A 23676-nucleotide genomic window follows, 5' to 3' on the forward strand; every position below is an offset into this window, starting at 1 on the left:
CTGGACGATGATATAATCTAAGACCACTGTATGTATAACTGCTTGTCGTGAAGATGAACTACAATGTAATGACAATAAAGAATTAACACTATGATGACACGCTGCAGACACGAGACTCCAATCTGTTCCTCTTAAATACACAGATACACTACATGGCCAAAAGTATGTGGACACCTTAGTATTGAGAGTCATATGAATGATCATATGTATGATCAGAGAAGGAAACCGGTCACAGATATAGATTGACCTTACATCTGCCATATTGTACATTCTTACAGTTTATTCAGTGAGATGTTATTCTGCAAGAATATGTAGAAATTTTTATTTGTTACATTTATGGAAATGGTTAACATGGGACACTAACATCAATCTAATATGTTCATAGTGTGTAAATAAAGTATTTAAAAAGGGATGAGATAATAGTAGGTTGTTTGAAATGGACGTCAGGTAAATCGTATAATAAGGAGAATTTAGTTCCACACTGACAATGAAGATGTTTAGACAATGACTGTAAAATAAAATCAATGTCACATTCATTATTGTTGGTTTTCACCGCTGATAAATGTAAGAGATTAATAAATGAATAAAACACTGCTTCAGCTAATGTATTATTATATTGTTAGACTGTTATTACCAGGCAGAAAACAGAGGCATGCTCAGCTGTTTGGACCAGGCTCAGACCAAAATCATACAAAAGTAAGGGGACAGAGGTGTCCACACACTTTTGGCCAGATAGATAGATAGATAGATAGATAGATAGATAGAGAGAGAGATACCTACTTGGTCGGCTATTGAATCCAAGTGTAATGACCGCTAAGGCGCTGTCGAGTTGATTCCCTCCTGCTGTCATTTCCCTCCTTTTACAAACCAAGATCTGATGCATTCAGGTGCACCTCAAAAGCTCAAACTTTACACTTTCCGAACAACAAAATATGACATTTCCAACGAAATCAAGCATTTTCTTTGTCAGAATAATAATACAACTGAACCAGTGCCCTAACTGTCAAATAAATGTAGTGGAGTCAAACGCACAATATTTCCGCCCTGAAATGTAGTGGAGTAGAAGTAGAAAATAACATACAATTAAAACACTGAAGTTCATGTAAAGTGCCTGAGAACTGTTCTTGAGTAAATGTACTTTGCTGCCTTCCCCCTCTGAATAATTCAATAAGTAAAGAACCAAGGTCGAGACCATGTTTTGTAATAACTGTATATACTCTCACGATCTATATAATACAAAAATAACTTTTCGTGATGGTGTGTAATTAGTGTGAGATTGAGAAAAGTCAAATGTATTTCAAAATTGGGTTTATTATTTGTTTAGTCGACAATGTGCGTTTGCAAATTAAAAATTCTGATATTTTTGAGGGCAATTGAAAGCGGCAAACGGCTTGACCCAGTTTTCACACACGCCACGGGAACGTTTCACTCGGCTTGACCCAGGATCAAGTTCGACGAAAGAAGAGCCATTCGTACCGGAAGTAAAGTAATTTGCCTTCAAAATAGATGCGAAACCACCATACATAGGAGAACTTAGTATAAAATACAATAAATGTGTATAGTTTTATAGTTTTGTTGGATTTTGTCTTTCTGTGTCACGCAAATAACACACACACACACACACACACACACACACACACACACACACACACATATATATATATATATATATATATATATAACAAATGGAAAATATGTGAATAGCCAACCTGGTATTTGTGCATCATCCATATTTACACATTTACATCTGTTTTGACCTTGCTAATCAAAATATTGTGCGATTATACATAGAGACATTTGCTCTTTAGATAAATTGTGTACAATATAATTCTCAGTATCATATTCATTATTATCATCCTTAATATACATATTTTTAGTGTACTCTGTGTGTTATCAGCCCATTACCCTTTTCTCAGGGCAAACACACGTTATCTGAACAAATGTTGACATATTTATTATTAAAAAAAATAAAAATGTATCATAAAATGTATGTAAAATGTATTGGTTATGCATGTTATTTTTAGGGGGGAAAACAGCATTTCCGCTGCACGCATGCGACTTTTATTTTGGAAACATATCCCGGAAGTGTTGCGTTTTTATTGTGGCTACCTTCAATCTGGTTCCGCGTGTTGATAGTGAAGACAGGATCGAAGAGAAACAAATTTTTAGCACCACAAACCCGAACTAAGGCCGAAACCAGAGGAAAATGGACATGAAGAAGAGGGTCTCCTTAGAGCTGAGGCACCGGTCGCCGACAGAGGTGAGTACCCGGGTTTGTTTCGTTGTTTTATCGGAGACGTTGCAGTGTAAACTTGACCGGCCGGAGAAGGAGGGGTGCCGAGCACATGGCAGGGTGTCTGCAGCTCCCGAAAAGTGCCGAAATGTATATTTACTCCTCACAAACAGCTTCCAATAAATTAATAAACTATGTAACACAACTTCAATTAGTTACACGTAAATCCCCAATTCAACTCCGGAGGCCCGTTATCTCTTGGCCATTTTATCGCTGGTAAACAGCTGCGTGGCTGCGCTGTTTACCGCTTTGTTTTCATTATTAAACGCACACTTTTTTCTCACTACAGTTAGCTCACAATTGTTTTGCACATTTCGTAAACTGTGACTTATTAACGGCTCCTGGGAAACGAAACTTAACGTTCAATATGCACATCCGTGTCTCCCGGGGCCTGGCTAATGTCTGGGATCACATTGCTACGAAGTTATAGGACGATTTATATCTACTTTATAAAAGCCTGTTGGCAATTTAAATATTTAAGAAACGTATTTATTTTCGTCGACGAGTGTGTGTATCACCTGTAGTGGAAGAATTATACAGTTACGTTAACAGGCTAAAATTACTTCGTCACGATATCGCCTTTATAGGAAAATACTCGTGCAAAGCAGGAAATGCGATATTTTTCGATTTATATACTAATCCTGGTTTAATGTAAATTATATTTATTTACAACTGCAAAACCACGTTTATACTGCTTCGCAACTTAAACTTTATCTGTTTAAAAACTAAAATCGACGCTGTGGATATTGGCGCATCTCCAGGGATTAGTCGGAGCCCGTGTGCTGAGGGCGCGTAGCCAGTGGCGTGCTAGTTGCTAGCTTGCTAAAGAGGCTACTTCGTGTGCTCGGGTCTTGATACAGCCGCCTGGCACGCTTCCTTAAACCGATATAAACCGGGTTATTTTGACTCGGGGGGCTAAGTTGTTGGAGGGGGCGGGTGAACAGTAAAGAGGCCAGCGGAGCAACCGTTACCGGAGAGCTAGGAGATGGGCTAACCGAGCAGCATCACGTGTGTCGGGAGTTTACAAACAGTCTCGACCGGGGTCCGTTCCAATATGAAACGGTACAAGAGTCCTTAACACGATCCTGCTTCCTCTGCTGTGTCCTAACTTTTTGTACTCTTCTCATTATTCCAATTTATAAATCTTATTAATATTCATCCCAGAATCCAGTATTTGTATATTATTAAAACGTATACGGTCCCTTTTTTGCTTATCTCCAAGTGCACTAATGAAAAGTTGAAATTTATATCGACTAACGTCCACAAACAATTGGTTTTAGCTTGATATCATCTATATACAACACCTGACTTAAGGTATAGATACTAAAATTATACTAATTATGACAATAAATCATTGTTTTGTATTGTTTGTTTTCAAAGTGTAATGTTTTAATTCACCAGATCTATCAAAATAGTGTAAAAAGTTGCATTTAATCGTGTATCCTCATCAGCAACTCAGAACATGGCTGCCAGCAGGTTGAGTTCAGTTAGATAAAACACCCAACACCATCCCTCCACAGCCAGAACATATGGATCAATAAGGCATTAACACCCTCACCGTTATCACAGCTGGATACAGATAATATCTATTTATAAATGTGGCCTGTGGTTTTATTTTAAGTTGAATTAAGGAACGTCGTCAGAGAAGTAAATGCCTATGTCCTGCTCCCATACTGTTTTAATTTTGGTTGAAGGTGCACGTTTCAGACCTCCGTTGGTTGGGTTTTTTTTTTTTATGTTTTGTCTCTACAATGTCAGAAAATACTGAAAAAAGTTTGTTATAATTTCACACGTCAAAATTGGGTCTTCAGATGTCTTGTTTTTGTCCAAAAGCCAACGACATTCGCCTCCACCCAGGGGCTGCAAATAAAAATTAACTTATGTCTGATGTGGTAAATCTGTTGTGCAGTTTCCTTGTGAGAAATAATGTGAGAAATACATTTAGTTATTCATTTGATAAAATAAGCCAAAATTTAGTGTGTCCAGATCGAGGCAGCTGCTTCTATGATTGGTTAAATTATCATTTAAATGAGTTAATATCTGATCAGAGAATAAGTTAATAAGGTGACAAAATTCAACGCGTTTCGAACATTTAGTGAAGTAATGTGATTTTGTGTGGTTTAATCTGCTAGTCTCTGTGGTTTTACCCTGTGTTATTTCACTTTTTTGGGGTGTGCTGCTGAGGAGACGGAGCTCACTGGGGCAAAACGACTCTTTGAATTAGTCACACCGATACCACAGCCGTCAAATCCCAACCCTGAGTACAAGTCCTGTGAGTGTCAGCAGTCAGTAAAACCATAACTGCACCTCTACAATTTATATAAATGAGTATATCCATTTTAAAGTGGTTATAAAAGCGTTCCCAGTTAACAGTCCGCCAGAGACAAATGGGTTTTCCTTTGACCCAGACTGAGTGAACTGGTCAACAAAAACTCGTCACGCAACAAATCCGCAAAATAAACTCATGATAAATGATGTTGAGATTTAAGTGTGTTTTATTTTTATTGGAAAACACATAGAAATAACATCAAAGCAAAAAAAAAAACAAATCAAAGTCAGTTGGGTTAATGTATAAAATGAATGATTTTCTTCATTATAAATGTCATTGTTCTCTTACAGTTAGATATTTAACTTCCTGTCTGAACATATGGGGGGAAACACCATACCTGGAAGGAGCTGTGAGAGTCGAAACCATGACGACTCGCAGTGATCCAACAAACTCAGTGAAATTTAAAGATCTGATCGACTTTAAAACGGCTCACATCATGTAAAAAACAAACCTGACAGGTTGTTTAAAAAGAGACAGGTGATATGATTTTACAGGAACTGTGAAAACATCAGTGTTTTTCAGTTGAGTGAGGAAGTGAAAACAGGTGGTGAACTTTTTATAATGTTCAAAAGATGTTAAAAATAATTTACTGAACCAATAGGTAGAAGCTGTTACCTTTTCACACCGCAGAAGTTTTTATTGTCTCCAGCTGTGGTGTATGAGTTATTGATTGTTTCTTGCCTTAATGTTGGACTAACCCCACCCGGCCCCCTCCCCTCAGGTCCAGGAGCTGGTTCTGGATAACTGTCGCTCTAGTGAAGGGAAGATCGAAGGAATCACAGAAGAGTTCTCCAACCTGGAGCTGCTGAGCCTCATCAACGTCGGCCTGACCAGCGTATCAGACATCCCCAAGCTGGACAAACTCAAAAAGGTGAGCGCACCAAACGCACCTCACAGCCAGGGAAAAACATGAAGTATTAAATGGCAAGTCCAGAGAAAATAAAACAAACGTTCCCTCTCCTCTTGCAGTTGGAGCTGAGTGACAACAGGATATCAGGCGGTCTGGAGGTCCTGGCGGAGCGGCTGGTGAACCTAACGCACCTCAACCTCAGCGGGAACAAGTTCAAGGATATCAGCACCCTGGAGCCTCTGGTGGGTGGAGTTAGGAGCCCTGATGATTAATAACGGCCTGTTTTTATCTGTTCAATCTGGTGAAGTTGTTGGTGTGGTGACAATAAAGACATGTTTATCTTTTTAAATGATGCACAGCAACACATCTGACTCCTCATGTATAGATAGTCAGTTTGCTTTTGATATTTTTAAGGTTTTTATATGGACATGTTTTATTACAAAACATGCATGTGTGGGATTGAACAAGTTTCATTATGATTTAAATTTTCAGTCACAAACCTGTTGCAGGAAAACAATCAGTAACTGACAGATTGAAGCTATCGAAGCTCAATTTTACCTTTTTATTTTCATTGATAATTAGTTGTTTTGTTTATTAATCACATCTACCATAAGACACCTTGTGTTCAGATTGTCACTTTGTTTGACCATCAGTCAGAAAGTGTCTGAGCTGAAACCATTGGTTCATGTTGCAGAGACAAAGTGTGTAACCCCATTTGTTGCCCCCCCCACCCCCACCCCCACCAGAAAAAGCTGCCCCAGCTGAAGAGTCTCGACCTGTTTAACTGCGAGGTGACCAACCTGGCCGACTACAGGGAGTCCATCTTCAAGCTCCTCCCCCAGCTCACCTACCTGGACGGCTACGACATCGACGACTGCGAGGCGTCCGACTCCGACGGAGAGGGCGACGGCGTCGATGAGGATGAAGAAGGTGAGGGGTCAGGGGTCACGTGTAGATGACGAGACGCCGCAGCGCTGAGGTTTGACGGATCGCTGTAAATCCTGATCCTGTTGAATCCGCTTGTTCTTCTTCTGTGGTGTTAACGGTCCTGGAGGCCTCTACTGGAGTAGAATTCATGTTTATTTACTTATAACTTAGTCAAACACAGTTTAGATAATTTGATTAAGTTAAAACAAGTTTCTGGGAAATAGTGATGGACATTTTATTTTCTATTTAAACATCAATTCATCAGGAACATAATCTATAAACATTAATTACAGCCTTAAATAACGTTAGCTTGTGTACATTTGTGCTAAGCATTTTTAAAACTAGAGTTCAAGCTGCTACAAACTATTTTCATGATTTAATAATCTGTTTTATAATAATCTGGGTTTGTTTTTTGTTTATAATTTTTTTGTCTTAAAAGTTTTGTTAAAAACATTTAATTGCTTGTCAGAGCCTGAAATGATGAATCCAAATATATTAAACATTTAAAATTTTTACATTCCAGAGGGTGAGTCAGAGGACTTTGAGGAAGAGGAAGAGGAGGATGAAGAGGACGTTGTGGCTGAAGATGACGATGACGACGACGACAGCGGCGACGACGAGGTGAATCTGAGTTTGTTTCCCTCTGTGGTTTTTAGAAGCATCATGTTACAGCGTGACACTGACTGTCGTCTCTTTTGGCTTCGTGTATTTGCTGTGTCGTATTTCGTGGTAATTAAATCAATGTTTAGGTTGGTCAAGATTTTTGAGGCCAGTGTTTGTGTCAGTTTTTATTCACTTTTATTTCAACGTGGTAAAAAAAGAAAAAAAAATTTCTGCAGTAGTTTGTGTTGCAGCCCAGCAGAGGGCGCTCTCCAGCTGCTGCTTCACCCGTTGGTCTCAGTACCTGTTGATTTGTTGATTATTTGTTGTTTAGACAAAGTTTGAGTGAAGATGTTTCAACAGCAGGAGTTTGTAGAAAAATGTTTATTTTTTGTCAAAGTATAAAAACACTTCAAACAAACTTCTCTCTCTCTCTGTAGGACGGAGAGGTGAATGGAGACGTGGACAGTGAGGACGATGATGAGGATGAGGAAGACGAGGAGGATGATGGTCAGTAACAGTGTGGCTTCCTTTTGATTAATGAACCTCTTTTTTTTTTTTATCATCAAAGAAAAACAATTAACTGTTCTCGTTGTCGTCGTTGTTTAACTTCTCCTCTCCTCTGCAGACGAGGATTCCTCTCCGGCCAAAGGAGAGAAGAGGAAGAGGGACCCTGAGGATGAGGATGATGAAGACGACGACTAAGGACCCACAGAGACCCCGCAAACCCCTCTGACCTCTCGCCCGGTGACCCCGCCCACCCACACCCCGACACCTCACCGCCGCCACCAACACTGGTCCTGCTCCTCTGACTCCTCCCCCCCTCCACTCGGCCGACTCCTGGGCTTGCGTCTCTTTTCTGAACCTGGTCTCCTCCTGCTGCGCCTCTTGTCGGCTCCTCAGACCGAAACGACTCCCGTTAACTTATAAAACACCTCGTCCTGCTTTTGTTTTGTTTTGTTTTGTTTTTTTATTCGCTTGATCTTTAACTTCTAAAAGATAAAACAACAATTTACATCATCTCACAAATGTTTCCCCCAAAGTCTCTGATAATAACCTGCAAATAATTTTCTGTTCATATAATTCACACTTTCTGTTTATGTGAACTCAGGAATAAGACACAAAGCTGATTAAAACTCCACCTGATCATTATTTTCAATATCAATTAATCCACTGATTATCGTCATGATTAATTTTGTCTTTAAAATGTCTCTGGTTCCAGAAGCCGGAGACATTATTTGGCGTTTTTTTTGTTTGACAAATGAATGAAACAGTTACAGATAAATATTCTGTCAATCAACTTGTTTTCCGATATGCAGCTGAACAGAGTTGGTTATTGATTTTGATCATTTGAATTAAAGAGCCTCTGGTGATCGTGATCGTGATCGTGGCCCAAAATGGGGGGAAAAAGGTTTTTCTCTAAATAAAATAAAACAAAACGTCAGTCGAGATAAAACGCAGGTTATTTTCCTGATTTTCTTTGCACCTCTAAACTACGTTAAGAGGTGGAACACGGCAGCCATTTTGAAATGTATCACATTAACATAGTGTTTGTGTTTCTCAGGACGTAACGTCACGAGGCGGCATTTTATCTCCGTTAACAGGAAGTAAATTCATCACCAGTTGTAAGAAGCTCAAACGAAGCGTCACAGATCTGAGATGTTGCTGCCGTGTAGTTTTTTGTTTTGTTAGTTTGTAATCAAACATAAGCTTCTGTTTTCTTTTTCTTTTTTTTGAGAAAAGTTTGATGTATAAACTGTCAAAATCACTTTTTTTGTAATATTTTGTTGGTTCATTTGCAGCGTCAAAGTTTTCCCGTGGTCGTTGTGTAATTACTTGGTGAACAAAGGTTTCAAGAGAAGACGGAGCGTGAGAAATAAATGCATGTGGGTCGTTTCTGTGGAGGGAGAACGGACAAGAGCTCACGGGAGGTGGCGGCACTTCTGGGATGCAAAAGAATAACCAAAACCCTTGATTTCTGCTTTCCCGTCCTCCTTTTTGTCCCTCCCTTTTCCCGTCTTCCCCAGCACCCCCCCTCTCTGGCGTTGTAACTCTGTGATGTCACTGACGGACAGTGGAACCCGGCGAACGTCTTGAGATCTCCTCCCACAACCCTCCACCCGCCCTCCCTCCTCCCATTTCCCCCGAGGCCGAGCGCGCTCAGGGCAAACTGTGTTCTCTCTCTTTTTTGCCAACAGAGCTTTTTAAAGAAATATTTTTTCAAAGAAATTGTTTTTGTTTAATTTTGTATGGTTGTCCGGGGACTCTCTCTCTCTCTCTCTCTCTCTCTCTCTCTCGCTCTCTCTCTCGCTCTCTCTCTCTCTCTCTCTCTCTCTCTCTCTCGCTCTCTCTCTCGCTCTCTCTCTCTCTCTCTCTCTCTCTCTCTCTCGCTCTCTCTCTCGCTCTCTCTCTCTCTCTCTCTCTCTCTCTCTCTCTGCCTGTTTTCTCTCCTGAGAGATCCAGCTGTTCCTTCACACTTACACTGACTAGTTGAATTTGTTTTTTTTTTTCCTTTTTTTTTTACCTTCTGTAAGTTAAAGAAAAAACAAACAAAAAAAAAACATACAAAAAGAACTTTGTAAATAAAATCTTAACATTTTGCTCCTGCCGTCTTTGTTTCCCCCTCGTTATGTTCAGACTGACGTGAAGCTGATTTCCCAGGTTGTGATGCTCTGCTAAGCCTAACTAATAGAAACCAAAGTAATAAACAAACTCACATATTGATTGACAGGTGTTCGTCCACCCAGATGTCATGAAGCTTAACTTACAGAAATGATTAACAGCTTAAAACACTTAATTTATGCTCTTACATTTTGAATGTATCGAATCAGTTAAGAACATGAGTATTGATATTATTTGTGTGGATTTATTGGTCTGTGTGGTCTATATTAGACGTTGACATTAGTAGATTATTAACCGTCATATCATCATTATACCTGCGGCAGAACTTACCTGACAGAAGCTAAACGTGTTAACATACAATTACCATGTACAAATGAAAGTGATGTCTTTTACTGAGTGGAAATGTTGAGTATATTTTGATTGGTTCAGTGACAGTGAGATTTGGTCGTTTGAGTCAGAAGGTCGCCCTCATGTTGTTTCTGGTGTTTTTGATCTCCAGCTCCAGTTGAGCGATCCTCACCTGCAGAGCAGAAACTTTAATTCACCAAAAACAATATGTTTCCTACTAAACTGATGAATTACACTCAAAAACTGGAATGGCACTAAAGTATTGCGTGTACTGTACTGGAACAATTTGCACCAAACTTGGTGGAGGGACGGGGCCTGGCTCGGGGCTTTTGGTGCAGACCTGGTCAAAGGGCAATCCAGGAATTTTTTGGTGGAATCACTCCACCAAGTTTGGTGCAAGTCGGTTCAATACTTTTTAAGTAGTCCTGCTGACTGACCAACAGACACAGGTGCAAAGGTTTGATCTCGATTGGTCCGAAAAGCTCCTTCTAAGTTTTAATCCATTAAAGTTTGTTGGCCTTGGTTTCAGAGGATGACGGAGCATGTTGGCTGATTGTGTTTATGTACTAACATCTTTCTGATTAAGTTGTTCCTGCAGGCCTCTGATCTCGTCTTGCTGTCTGTAAAACGCTTGCAGGAGCTGGAATACAGAGAAAATGGGAATGAGATTCTTGGCATGCCAAAGCATTTTGAACACGCGCAGTACGCCTTACCTCGCTTTCGGTGGTCGGTGGCGGCCTCTCTGCAGGTTCGCAGCAATGCGGAGTGCAGCAGTACATCCACAGCGGGACCTGGGTCTCGTCTGGCTGCCACCCGGACAGGTCGCTCAGATCTCTGGGGTACTTGGCGTCCTGGTAGGCCAGCTCCTCCTCAAGGAAGGCCTCGAGAGAGAGAGAGAGACGATCGGCAGGTTTATTCAACAACAGGAAAAGGGCTAGCCAGAACTGTAAAACTCTTGGCAGGAGGATTTGATGTGCTACTAAAAGCGACATGGGAGAACTGCCAGTGTCGCCTTTAGTCACGCAACCTGTGCGACACTTTGCCTCTGCACTGTGGCCACTACCTAATCTTACTGTGAACACGGCTCATAGTGCTGATCATGGGTTGACGGCCTTGGAAATAAGACCTTGAAGGCATCAGTGATGTTCTGATGTGACGTAAACCCGTGTTTACTCACAAACCTTCGATTCCAACTGGACGACCCAACGAAACTACCTAGTGGCAGAGGATTCAATGATAAACGCTGCTGATATTGACGTGTTTTTAAGCCCGTTTTACCTCTTCCATGAGTTCAAGGTTTGTCCCAGTCACCGCACCAACAGCTGGGCCTATCTGGAACCGGAGGTTGCTCAGCTTTCTCACCAGCCCCTTCTCAGCAGGGGTTTCTGGGTAAGGGTTGGCTACTCGAGTCTCAGGCTTCAAGGAAATCAGGACTGGGTCTGAGCAAGAAACGTAAGAGGACGGGTCTTTGTGATCCAGTCTGTCTGGCGTTTTGGTTCAAAGGTACTATTGGGTTACTGACCCCTGTTGATCCCCGACAGCCACTCCTGAGCCGTCATGGCCGCCTGGTTTCCAGCTGTCATCGGGTACAGATCCTCTTGGAAAATACCTGACTGCAAGGACAGACAAAACCACAGCAACTTGTCCTTTTATCTTTGTTGTTTTTCCTTTCCGTCTTCATTGTGCATCATCACTGAATGCAACGAGGTGAGGGGAAATACATTATCCCAACCTCTTTTCGAGGGACGATCATCGACAGTGGTTCCACCAGGTCTTTCACAGCGATCAGGCGATAAAAGCGGAAAACTTCACAGGCGCTCACGTCCAGGCCGCGCTTTGGCATCACTCCTGGAGTGAGGTCAGAGGTCAGAGGACATGTGGAGTTGGTCATTGAGGATTGGGAAATTGACTTTGTAGAAATTTGTTAAACAATTAGAACAGCTAGCCAAAGGTGGTCCTTTCTAAAATAAGTATTGGTAGAGACTTGCCCAGACAGATTTGGTCTATTCATGTCCTAGTATAGCTAAGTACTGCTAAGTTTTAGTAAGTATAACTATATAAGTATATACCATAATATTTAGAAGCGGTATTGCTAACCTAACATTGCTAATTGCTACGATAGTGAGTGTTTCATCTCACCAAATCCTTTCTGCGGAAGCAGGGACCTGTACTCTGTCAGGAAGCTAATGTAAGGTTTCTCTGCGCTCAGTTCGTAGTAGCGGATGTTCCCGTCGCCCTACGGCACACAAACACACCATAACATTTACAGAGATCCTTCAGCTCCTTACCGGTGGTCGTGTGTAATGATAATCTGGGGATTAAAGGGGCACAGCTGTATTTTATTGAGGCATTGAGTTTGAACTCTACGTTCAGTTTTTCAGTTAGAGAAAGTAAGAGTTGGGGGTGCAAAGCAAAAATTAGTCAGATTTAGTTTTACACATTTGTTGTTAAGACCAAAGAAATCCAACTAAAGCAGTGTTTAGTAAATTATGTGTGTCTACGTGTAAGTGTGTTTTTTTGTGTGTTGCATGACCTTCCCAGCCAGGTAGAGCATGTGGGTGTCCGGGTCATAGAACGGGAAGAGAACTCCTGCAGACCCGTCCAGATCTTCTTCGTACAGAGGCTCAGATAAGTCGTCCTGCACATAAACACACCACAGACGGAGTGAGACGGAGACACAAACAATGTTTTCAACTCTAGATTTCATGATTAAATGCTCACAAAACACCACTTTCAGTTTTAAGGGTTGAACAAAGTTGTTGGACGTAGAAATGGACGGAAATATCTGGAGGCTGAGCTGCTTCTTACACCCAACAAGACTGAGGACCTCAGCCTTGCCAAAAGGAAATAATCTCTCATCATAGAGGCACGTATACTCTTGAGCAGTTTTGTTCCTCATTGTTTGTGGTTTTGTGTTTCCAGGAAGAGAACAAAGTCACTTAGCAGAGCTCAGAAAAAGGTTGTGGTAAAATATGAAGAGAAAAATGCAGATAAATTACAACGTGCTGCAGGAAGCTGTATTTCAGGACACCTCTCAACTAATATATTCACTCTATTCAAGTTAATACATCAATCATTTAATCTAGTCAACCAAACAATCACTGTGTTTGACGTGTGCGATGTCTCACAGGGTCCCAGAGGACGATCTGTCTGTGGTTCCAGGGCGAGCTGCCAGTGGACAGAAGCATCTTCAACCCTCCGATGTATAAAACCTTACTGGCCCTGTGGGACTTACTGCTGGACACCTGCAGGAACAGAAGGGACATTATTACAACCTGTGTTTTACTGTTTACATAAGGACACACAATGGACACTTCAAAAACACACCTGCAAAATCTTTCCCGTCCGCGGGTCCAGGACTCGAACCCGTCTGTCTTTGGACGAGACCGCCAGCCTGCTGCCGTCGCTGTTGAAGCTGACGGAAAGCAGCAGCGTCTCGGACGGGTAGCGGTGGTGGACGGGCATCAGAACCACCCGGACCGGGTACCTGATTACAGCATCTACCTGGGACACGTCCCACAGGAGGACCTGGGACAAAGAGAGAGACAAAGCCACGGCTGTTTTGGACGGTGGGTACCTGAAAATACTGAAACGTAGCTTAAAGGAGTTTAACATAAATTAGATAGTTTAGTTTAGATTTAGCAAAATGCTAATGGAACCCAATAGAAGCCCAATTAGCAATTAGCCACCGACCAGAAAAAAAGATTATTTTTTTGTTAATTTGAGGACATCCTCTTTTTTCTTGTGCATTTATATATGAGAAATATACAAACAAAATAATTGAATGTTTTATATATATGCTGTAGTGTGGAACAGTCATATCATGCTTCTATATTTCAGGATAATACAATTACAAAAGGAACATATAATAATAAATATTATTATTATGGTTACCTACGTGTAAAATTTAATAATTTGTTCCTCACAAATCAGACAAAATTAAATGTTAATATTAAGTCACGTCTTGACCTTGTAGTCGTAGGCGGAGCTAAGCAGCAGGTTCTCAGCTGTTGGATGCCACTCAATAAGCCCCACCCTCCTGGAGTGACCAATCAGAGTCTTCCTGGCCTTGGTTAAGTTCTGTTGGACGCCACAGAGCGGGATGTCCCAGATCTTCACCTGTGCACATCAGACAGATACTGGTTTCTATGTGCTATGTGCTAAGCTAAACCTATAAAAAGATAAAAGTTAAAGAACATGGATGTTGTAGCTGAAACGTCTGAACATGAATATAAATCTGCACACACGTGAACAGGACAGTGCGTACAGTGCAGTCCTCTGAGCACGAGGCGATGCAGTGATCGTCAAACGGGTTCCACTTGACGTCCAGGACTCTCCCGCTGTGACCACACACCCGTGGGTGTTGAGGATCCACCCTTCCTGTCTGGTGCGAGACAGCAGGACGCCATTAAACCACTTGGTTCACAGCCGCACATTAAAGTCACGATAATTCACACAGGATTGAATTAATATGTGTGTATACATAAATATGAACTGTATGTACACACACACACAATACAATAGTTTTTACTCCCTACGTTTGTCACTTTTGTTGTAACTTTTGTTCATGAGGAGGAAAAAGGTGAAATGTTGAAAGAACGCACATGATGGATGGGCAGGACTAAAAAGGACCCGCCCCCGGCGCACTCAGTCACCACGGCGATGAAGCAGGGATTGGCAGAGCAGTAGTGGTTGTCGTGAACGCTGCGTGTGATTGGCACCCCGTCATAGCTGTGCTCCTTGGTGGCCGGCTTTCCGAACACATGGCGAAACTTCGAGCAGCGGAAAGACGAACGCCACGACATCTGCACACACACACACACACACACACACACACACACACACACACACACATACACACACACCAAAAATTACAAATGCATTACAAACATATGTCCACACTTACTCCTTTAAAACCCGTGGTGAGTGGAGAGACGGAAAACTGTGTCAGACCGACATAATCTAATAATAGTGTTGTGGAAATTCAGCAGCAGCATTATCTGCCCTAATCAATAATGCAATCAGCTCTAATTATTGGCTTTCATAATCTTATCAATAATAAATCGATTTCTTCAATAACTGAACTTTTGAATCATTCATACTCATGCAAAGTCATCCAGAACAGCTTTCTTGTCTCTTTGAAATATTTATAAGTTACAAACAGACTTCCTGTTCTTACAAATTCCTCCCGACCTTTGACCTTAAAAAAAGATCAGCTTACTGAAGAAAGAGCAAGAGGGAACACGAGGCTGTAGTCCAATCAGAGCAACAGATAATCAATTAATTATCAATAAAAACTTTAAACTTTAACTTTAAATTAAGTTATTTTGATTTGGATGTTGATTCAAAACAATTGGGGAAATATGCAAATTAGTTGGCAGCTTGTAATGAACAAAATCCACCTGTAACGTCACTAATTAACATGTCATTTGTTGTTTGGTTAATTTTTACCAAAAAGCAAAGTGTTGTCCAGCAAATAACCATAAATGTAAAATTGTAATTTTACACTTTTGTTCAGAGGAGCCGGTGTGTTTAACTTTGCTTCCTGTGGACAGAGCCAGGCTAGCTGTTTCCACCTGTTTCCAGTCTTTGTGCTAAGCTAAGCTAAGCTAACCTTTATTTACCATACGGGACTCTTCGAACTCTCAGCCAGAAAACAAATTAAATGTCAAACTCTTTTCATTCATCCTGTGACGTATCCGTCTTCTATTCTGCTGCTTATATTATTATTTATATGCTAATATCGTTTTCATTTTTCTGTTTTTTGTGATGAAATCAAACAGACATAAAAAAAAAAAAACGATAATGATATTACCCAAAATAATAATATAAGTAGGAAACTTTTACAGCATCTAGGTAAACAGAAAGAGACAGAGAAAATGACATTGTGAACATAAAACATAACAAAGTGTATATAAAATTAGATTTTATTGGTGTGTGTGTGTGTTTGTGTGTGTGTGTGTGTGTGTGTGTGTGGGGATGATGTTTTAATGAGTCGATCATAGACAATAATAATAATAATAATAATAATAATGATAAGTCATTAAATAGTAATTGTAATAATGTGGTAATAATGCAATGTAAATGTACACTTATATAAACTGACAGTATAATAATAGTAATAATGTCCAAAAGTAATTTGATATAATGATGATAAAGAGGGTGATAATTATATTGATGTAGTAAGTTTGAGCTCCACCGTCACTGACTCAGACCACAGGGTGAAGATAAAACGGCGTGGAGCTTGTTGGACATGGAGGCCTCTGGGTTTGTGGTCCCCTGCCCCGCCCCCGATCTCTCCCCTGTCAACTCCCCATTAAAGGCATGAAATTCTCCAAAACACTTAATAAAGATTAAATAAGGACATTGTCTTACCTCAAACGTGGATACAGGAATCTCTGGGTTCTCGCTCTGCAAACCAACCCCTGCTGTAATTGTTAGAATACTGTTGCCAGGACGATAACTGTGATGCACACCACCGGTGCTGTGGCAAATAACTGACACTACTACACCCTTTCCTGCCAGAGCTGGCAGCAGCTCTGTCTACAGCCCTGCTGACTTCTGACTGCAGCCACCTCCTGTGTGTGTGTGTGTGTGTGTGTGTGTGTTCACTCCTGATCCATGACGTCTACCCCCTCTTTCTTCCACATTATCCAAGGTATTTATGCACGGCTGCACGCACACAAACACCCCTCCACATCCGATACTACTGCCCCACACACACACACACACACACACACACACAGTAAACAAGCAGAACGCAGCAGCAATAGGGATGAAATAATGAAAGAAAAGAAACCCCTAGTAATGTCATTAGTTTGCATTAAGTTTAAAAACAGTGTGGTGATGCTGCAGCTTTAACAGCATCCTGGGAAATTTATTCTTTTTTGTCTCTTTCATTCATAACAAACAGAAAGTGACACTGTGACCATAAAACATGATGGAGAAAGTGTTTATATTTAACTGCCCCGGGCTCCACCCAGAAGTATTTAATCTGTCAATCATTTCTTGAAAACCTGAGTTCCTCGCCATCAATAGTTTATCTAGTTCCCTTTATCTTCCCTCTCCCCTCCCCCACTTTTACACTTATATATGCCCACTCAGGAAATTGACACAATTATCACTGAACATCGCGTTACCCGTAAATGTAATTACCCATGGGTATTTTCACATCTCAGCAAAGGACTCATCTCGCATCTGAACAGCTAGAAAACTGACTCAGACAGAAAGTCACATTTAAACAGGGTCACGCTTTTCTTTCTTTCCTCATAACTCAACACTGAGGCTTTTCTTTGAAGCTGTTATGGTCAGTAGGCGTTATGGTGTACATGTGGAAATGTAGTGTATTAAAATCTTTTCATTTGTGCTGATATTTAAATGTTTAGAGACTTTGACTCTTGTAATTTATGAATGATTAAATACTGGTGAACAGTAAGTACAGTGGCCTTGAGATGACGCCACTTTTCACGTTGTCATGGGTGTAAATAAACAAAGTTATGTTTATACTCACTGTTTCTCAGCCTTGAACCTTAATTTTGCATTGCGTTACACACTTCCACACTTAAATTTGTGGGTGTCGTCAAGCAGGAAATTGTACATTCACACCAAACACTGGCAGCAAGTCCACAGATCAGTGGTGAAATGGGTTTCACATCGCCATGCAGCACTTCATCATTAAAGCCAAATAAGTTTCTTCATTTTTTTTTTATAAGAAAGCTGAAATCAGAATCGGTGACATCTAATACTCCAGAAAAAGGCCAGTATCAGCCGTGATGCAGGGTTGGGTTACTACAGTTAATATATTCTCTGGAGAACAAACTTTAATCTCTTTTATTTCTTTTACCAAACATGCAAAACTTTGTTAATTCATGTCCATAAACTCTCTTTTATTTCTCTGGAGCTCAGTCACACCACTGTGATCGCCACCATCAACCTACACCTGCTACGCCCCACAACAAATAGAAAGAAAACCACAAGCTTTTCTTTCTGTGAAGCTGTGGCCTGCTCTGCTCTGGTTGCATTCGGACAGATTCTGCAGGTTGTGATATAATCTGCTGAAAACACATTCAGCAGAATCCACACATACACTCTGAGCTTCACACTTCTCACACACAGACACTTCCTCTGCCACATGTGTCAGTTATTTCCAACAGTGATTTTTATTTTAGTATTTACTTATATATTTATTTATAATATGTATTTTTAATTTATTTTAATTAATAAATGAATAGATTTATTTTGATTAATAAATATAGTTTTTTATTATATTTAGTTATATAAATATTTATAATATATTTCTTTATTTTTTATTTTAATAAATAATACTTATTTTTTATTTATCTTTTATTTTTTATTATATTCATTTACTTTATATAAATATATGTTTCTTTATTTATTTTTTATTATATTTATTTACTTAAATATTTATATCATATTATATTTCTTTATTTTTTATTTTAATAAAATACTTTTTTATTAATCTTTTATTTTTCATTCTATTTATTTACTTTGTATAAATATTTATTAATTTATGTATCTGTATATTAAGTAGTTAAAAGCAGCTACAACAGTAAAATGCTGCTTACACATTGATCCATCAGTATTACTAATATGATAATGTCATCTATCATACTATATCAGTGACAGGGGACATTTGACTTGTGACACTCCTCACACCTCCTGCTGTATACATATGTATACAGTATACTTACACATATGTAAACACATCTGCAGAAACAGGTACCTTGGTTTCAGCAGCACTGTCAACTGAAGGTTTGATGTTTCTGAAACTTCTGTCTGTTCTGATGATGACTGTGTTTGATGATGTCATAATTAGTGCTGTGTGTTGTTTCCAGGAGTCTTCTTCACACAGTCACTCGTTCTCTCATCTGCAGCTGCTGGACACAGGTAAGAAAACTGACTCTGAAACTTTAAAGGACCTCACATGCTCACATGAACACTCAGTTTAGTTTCCAAGTTTTCAGTTTTTGTGCTGGTAGTTATACATATATATATATATATATATATATATATATATATATATGTGTGCAACAAGTGGCATCTGTTCTTAATGACGATAACATTGTTAACCCTAACCTCCTCCGCCCCACAACAAAAACCACAGCCTTTTTCTGTGGGGCTGTTGGCTGTGGGGCTGTTGGCTGTGAGCCTGTGGGGCAAATGTGGTATCTCTAGGAGAACACTCATCACTCATTCTCTCATCTGCAGCTGCTGGACACAGGTAAGAAAAACTGACTCTGAAACTTTTAAGGACCTCACATGCTCACATGAACACTCAGTTTATTGCTCGCAAGTTTTCAGTTTTTGTGCTGGTAGTTAAATGTTTAGAGTATTTCACTATTATATTATATAAATGATAACAGCAGTGAATGGTAAGAGCGGTAGCTGTGAGATGACACTTTTCACTTCCTTATAAAAACCTCTGTCTTCTGACCAACTGAAACTTTAAGGGACAAATCTATGTAGTGAGGTTTTTCTGTTCTGTTGTGGTTAGTAGAAGTCATGGTGCACATGTGGAGATGTGCATGGTGTCAACTTGACAGTGTGAACAGACTCGGGTTGAGTTTGTGGTTATTAAGGAAGTGGCAGCAAACTGCTTGCAATCACACTAAGCTAGAAACATGGTTCCAAAGTTGATATCTGAAGCAGGAGATCTGATTTTTAGTGCTGATATCTGCAAAATCTGATTTAATATTGATTTAAAAAATATCTTTTATGAAATTCTTTTGACTGCTTTTCTATGGGAAGTGAGTGGAACATTATGATATCTCACTGCACTGTTGCACTGCACCGTTTGTGTTCCCACTTCCCGGTTCAGAGAGAAGGTATTAAAAGCAAAGGTGAAAAAAACTTCAGAAACCCAGAACAGATCGACAGTATTAGATGCAACTGCTGCTGCACGAAAAAAAACAACATCCATAAAATGTGTCTGACAGGTCTGAGCAGAGCGTGACAGAGTAACCACAACCTCAGCCGAGTCTTCACATAGATCCCCCATAGGTCACAATATAAAGTCTTCGTTCCTCAGTAACAGTACTCGACAGTGTGAAAACGAAAAAGTTAAGTTATGTTTATCTTCACTATTTCTCAGCCTTGAACTTAAATGTTCAAGCTCACACTGGTCTGCACTTTAACTGTTCACACTTTAATACATAGGCGTTGTCAAGCAGGAAATTGTACATTCACACAAAAAACGCTGGCAAGTCCACGAAAAGAGTAACAGTGAAATGTTTGCACCACTTCATCATTAAGAAAAGCCGAAATCAGAATCAGTGACAAATAATACTCCAGAAAAAGGCCACTATCAGCCGTGATGCAGGGTTGGTTTACTGCACTTAATATATTCTCTGGAGAACAAACTTTTTTATTTCTTTTATCAAACATGCAAAACTTTGTCAAGTCTTGTCCATAAACTCTCTTTTCTCTCTGGAGCCCAATCAGACCACTGTGATCACATTTCCCACCTGAGACGCTGCTGTGTTAGTGTTAGTCGTGGTGATGATGGCAGGAGCAGAAGTGTTGGAAACACCAGTGGTGGAAAGTAACTTCGTACATTTGCTCCGGTTGTATTCAGTGTGCAATCTACACCATGGCGTTCAGGGGAGCCAGCACATATCTGATACTGCTCAGAGAAATTAGGGGGACACTTAAATCACACATCGGATCTTGATAAACGAATTAGTCAAGTCGAAAATCTTTACTGATGTACATTGTATAATTTGTTGAGGAAAGAAAAAGACGTAACAACGGTCGATGGGAACTGAGGGGCTGGATTCACATTCACACCAAAATTAAAAAAGCAGAAATTGAAATCACAGGCAATTTCATCACACCAAGTCATGATGTGACTCAGTAGTGTGTATGGCCAACACGTCCCAGCATGCACTCCTGAGAGAAACTCTTTCAAAACCTTTCCCTTTTGAGAGTTGTCTTGCTTTTGCCTCCATTGCACCTGTTGTCACTTTCATTTGCACCAAAGCAGCTGAAATTGATTCACAAACACTTGTGCTTCCTAAATGGACAGAGAGATATCCCTGAAGTTTAACTGACTTGGTGTTATACTGTGATGATTAAGTGTTCCCTTCATTTGTTTGAGCAGTGTACATATATATATATATATATATATATATATGTATATGCTTGCAACAAGTGGCATCTGTTCTTAATGACGATAACATTGTTTAACCCTAACCTTCTCCGCTCCACAACAAAAAAGAAGGAAACCACAGCCTTTTCCTGTGAAGCTGTGGGCTGTGTTCTGGTTGGGCTTGGGTTCTGCAGTTGTGATATCATCTGCTCATAACACAACCTGCAGAACCCACACTCTGAGCTTCACACACACACACACACACACACACACACACACACACACACACACACACACACACACACACACACACACACACTTCCTCTGCCACATTTGACTGACAGCTTGGTCACTTTTACAACCTGTAGATGTTCTGCTGTAGTAGATGTAGTCACACAAATGAATCACTCGGCGAAAGGGAAAGGGTGGCGGGTGGCGGGTGGCGGGTGGCGGGTGGCGTTTGGTGGCAGCCGAAAACGAGGAACATGCAGGCACAGGCAGAGAGGAGTGATGCAGAGGTGTGGGCGATGCAGAAATCCCCTTTTGGGGCAGCAGAAGATCGGTCACCTCAGCCTTAATTGAAAAGGGGAAGATACTAACCATACTACATAACCCACAACAACAGGAGCTGTCTCGGCAAAAAACAACAAAGAGAGAGTCTGAAAATAAAAACTACCTCCTCTTTCTTCTCCCGTTGATCATGTGGCGATCATTCAGATTTATCTGGTGACCCCTTGGTGGGGCCCGACCCCTACGTTGGGAACCACTGCACTAAACTAAGTGGATATAAATATTTACATAAATAGATAAATTAAATATGTGTATATAAAAAAGCAGCTACAACAGTGAAATGCTGTTTACGCAGTGATCCATCAGTATTACTAATATGATAATGTCATCCATATTACTATACTATACTATAATAATATGATACTATAATACTTTAATACCAGTCACTAACATCTCCTGCAGTTCTGCAAAACGCCTTGAATGGGAGAGAAACCTGCCCCCTTGGAGTTTTTGGTGGCTCACACTTCTGCCTGTGTATCTGTAGCAGTTCAGTCATTACTCATCACTCATCCCTCATCACTCATCTGCAGCTGCTGGACGCAGGTAAGAAAACTGACTCTGAAACTTTTAAGGACCTCACATGCTCACATGAACACTCAGTTTATTGCTCGCAAGTTTTCAGTTTTTGTGCTGGTAGTTAAATGTTTAGAGTATTTCACTATTTTATTATATAAATGATAACAGCAGTGAACAGTAAGTAGCTTTGAGATGACACTTCCTTAAAAGACTTCTGAATGATTGAAACCTTTGTGACTGAAAGATTTAATTATTTTTTTAAATCAAGCATTCAGTACTCGACACTGAAATCTCTGTGAGGTTTTTCTTTGAAGCTGTTGTGGTCAGTAGAAGTTATGGTGTACATGTGGAAATGTGTGCATTAAAATCCTTTCATCTGTGCTGATATTTAATATAGCTTATACACTGTTGCCCATAAAGTTGGAATAATTTTGCTTTCAGACACAATCCTCTGTTTATTCTTATTTAAATGCATCAGTAATCACTTTTCACCAGGTGCAATGATTACACATTATGTGTCCCAATTACCAAGGTGAAATTAAATAAATCACATTGTCACAATCATTTCATGCAAAGAGGTAAAAAATATTTTATTCCAACTTCATGAGCAACAGTTTATATTCAGGAGCATAAAGTTGAATCCGCTTTTCTTACCAGACTTGCAAACTTTTTCAGTTCCTGTTACTGTCTTTTTTCTCTGCAGCCCAATCACACCACTGTCAACTGACAGATCAGCAGGAGCAGGAAGTGCATCACTTCAATGGTGAGAAGATAAACTATTATTACATTCACCTCAGAGCAAACAAGACACAAGAAACAACACATTAGAACAGACAAGATAGAAGAAACAACATGTCCAGTATGGGTTTATATGTGTATATATATATATATATATATATATGCTGTATATCCAGTTATTTATATGTTAGATATGAATAAAATACGTTAACTTTTAAGTAACAGTACTTTTTCCACCCCTGGTTACTGGATGGATTGGCTGAATACTTTTATGCAGATGTTCATGGTTCCCAGATGATGGACCTTAATGATCCAATGACTTTTCCTCTAGCGCCACCTTGAGGTTGATAATTATAAATTGTCCATTACTTTGGTTTACGATCAAATACCTATGTAATTTGTGTTTTCTGCTAAATAATTAATTATTGAGTTATTGCCACGCTAACACGCTCTCTGTGGTCATCATCTGTAGGATAGCAACCATCACGCCGCAGCGTCTTTCAGACATCAGCTCCACCCAGTGGGCGCCGCGCAGCAGTAAGTAAACTCCTTTCAAACCTTTGGTGAGGTTGATGCAGGAGCGTTGAAGAGCATCATGGTAACTCATAATGTTGTTGCTCTGACACCATCATTTTCTGTAGTGACGTCATACGTGACGACTGTCCGGAAAACTCAGCGACTGTCCAGGAGGCGCTGAGGATGAACCTCCCCCACCACCTGGTCCTTCAGCACGTGCAGCACAGGGTTCAAACCCACGGTGAAAATTACACTGACCT

At 40.2% G+C, this 23676-nt stretch overlaps 2 protein-coding genes across 2 annotated transcripts; one reads left to right on the forward strand and one right to left on the reverse strand.

Annotated features, from left to right (window-relative positions):
* The first annotated feature begins 2106 nt into the window (after nucleotides 1-2106).
* Nucleotides 2107-9245, forward strand: LOC111233361 (acidic leucine-rich nuclear phosphoprotein 32 family member B-like). The gene is made up of 7 exons (XM_022761169.1): nucleotides 2107-2260; nucleotides 5344-5493; nucleotides 5592-5714; nucleotides 6219-6402; nucleotides 6923-7020; nucleotides 7440-7509; nucleotides 7628-9245. The coding sequence occupies exons 1-7, from the start codon at nucleotides 2207-2209 to the stop codon at nucleotides 7702-7704; spliced, it is 756 nt and encodes a 251-aa protein (XP_022616890.1). The 5' UTR covers nucleotides 2107-2206; the 3' UTR covers nucleotides 7705-9245.
* An 830-nt stretch (nucleotides 9246-10075) lies between these two features.
* LOC111233327 (coronin-2B-like) lies at nucleotides 10076-22400 on the reverse strand. Its single transcript, XM_022761111.1, has 14 exons — nucleotides 22392-22400; nucleotides 14574-14774; nucleotides 14237-14353; nucleotides 13939-14088; nucleotides 13297-13497; nucleotides 13098-13214; nucleotides 12503-12607; nucleotides 12109-12205; nucleotides 11702-11817; nucleotides 11492-11582; nucleotides 11248-11408; nucleotides 10683-10850; nucleotides 10541-10609; nucleotides 10076-10141 (listed from the first exon to the last, which is right to left on the reverse strand). The coding sequence occupies exons 2-14, from the start codon at nucleotides 14772-14774 to the stop codon at nucleotides 10076-10078; spliced, it is 1659 nt and encodes a 552-aa protein (XP_022616832.1). The 5' UTR covers nucleotides 22392-22400.
* Nucleotides 22401-23676: the final 1276 nt, after the last annotated feature.

This window comes from Seriola dumerili, unplaced genomic scaffold (genome assembly GCF_002260705.1).
Source record: "Seriola dumerili isolate Sdu_G_001 unplaced genomic scaffold, Sdu_1.0 BDQW01000388.1, whole genome shotgun sequence".
NCBI lineage: Eukaryota > Metazoa > Chordata > Actinopteri > Carangiformes > Carangidae > Seriola > Seriola dumerili.

Coding starts and splice junctions, on each gene's coding strand:
- LOC111233361 (XM_022761169.1), top strand. CDS start 2,207: ATGGACATGAAGAAGAGGGTCTCCTTAGAGCTGAGGCACCGGTCGCCG. Junction 2,261..5,343: donor GGCACCGGTCGCCGACAGAG/GTGAGTACCCGG, acceptor CCCTCCCCTCAG/GTCCAGGAGCTGGTTCTGGA. Junction 5,494..5,591: donor AGCTGGACAAACTCAAAAAG/GTGAGCGCACCA, acceptor CTCCTCTTGCAG/TTGGAGCTGAGTGACAACAG.
- LOC111233327 (XM_022761111.1), bottom strand. CDS start 14,774: ATGTCGTGGCGTTCGTCTTTCCGCTGCTCGAAGTTTCGCCATGTGTTC. Junction 13,498..13,938: donor GCTCCGCCTACGACTACAAG/GTCAAGACGTGA, acceptor TCTTTGTCCCAG/GTCCTCCTGTGGGACGTGTC. Junction 10,610..10,682: donor CACCGACCACCGAAAGCGAG/GTAAGGCGTACT, acceptor TCTGTATTCCAG/CTCCTGCAAGCGTTTTACAG.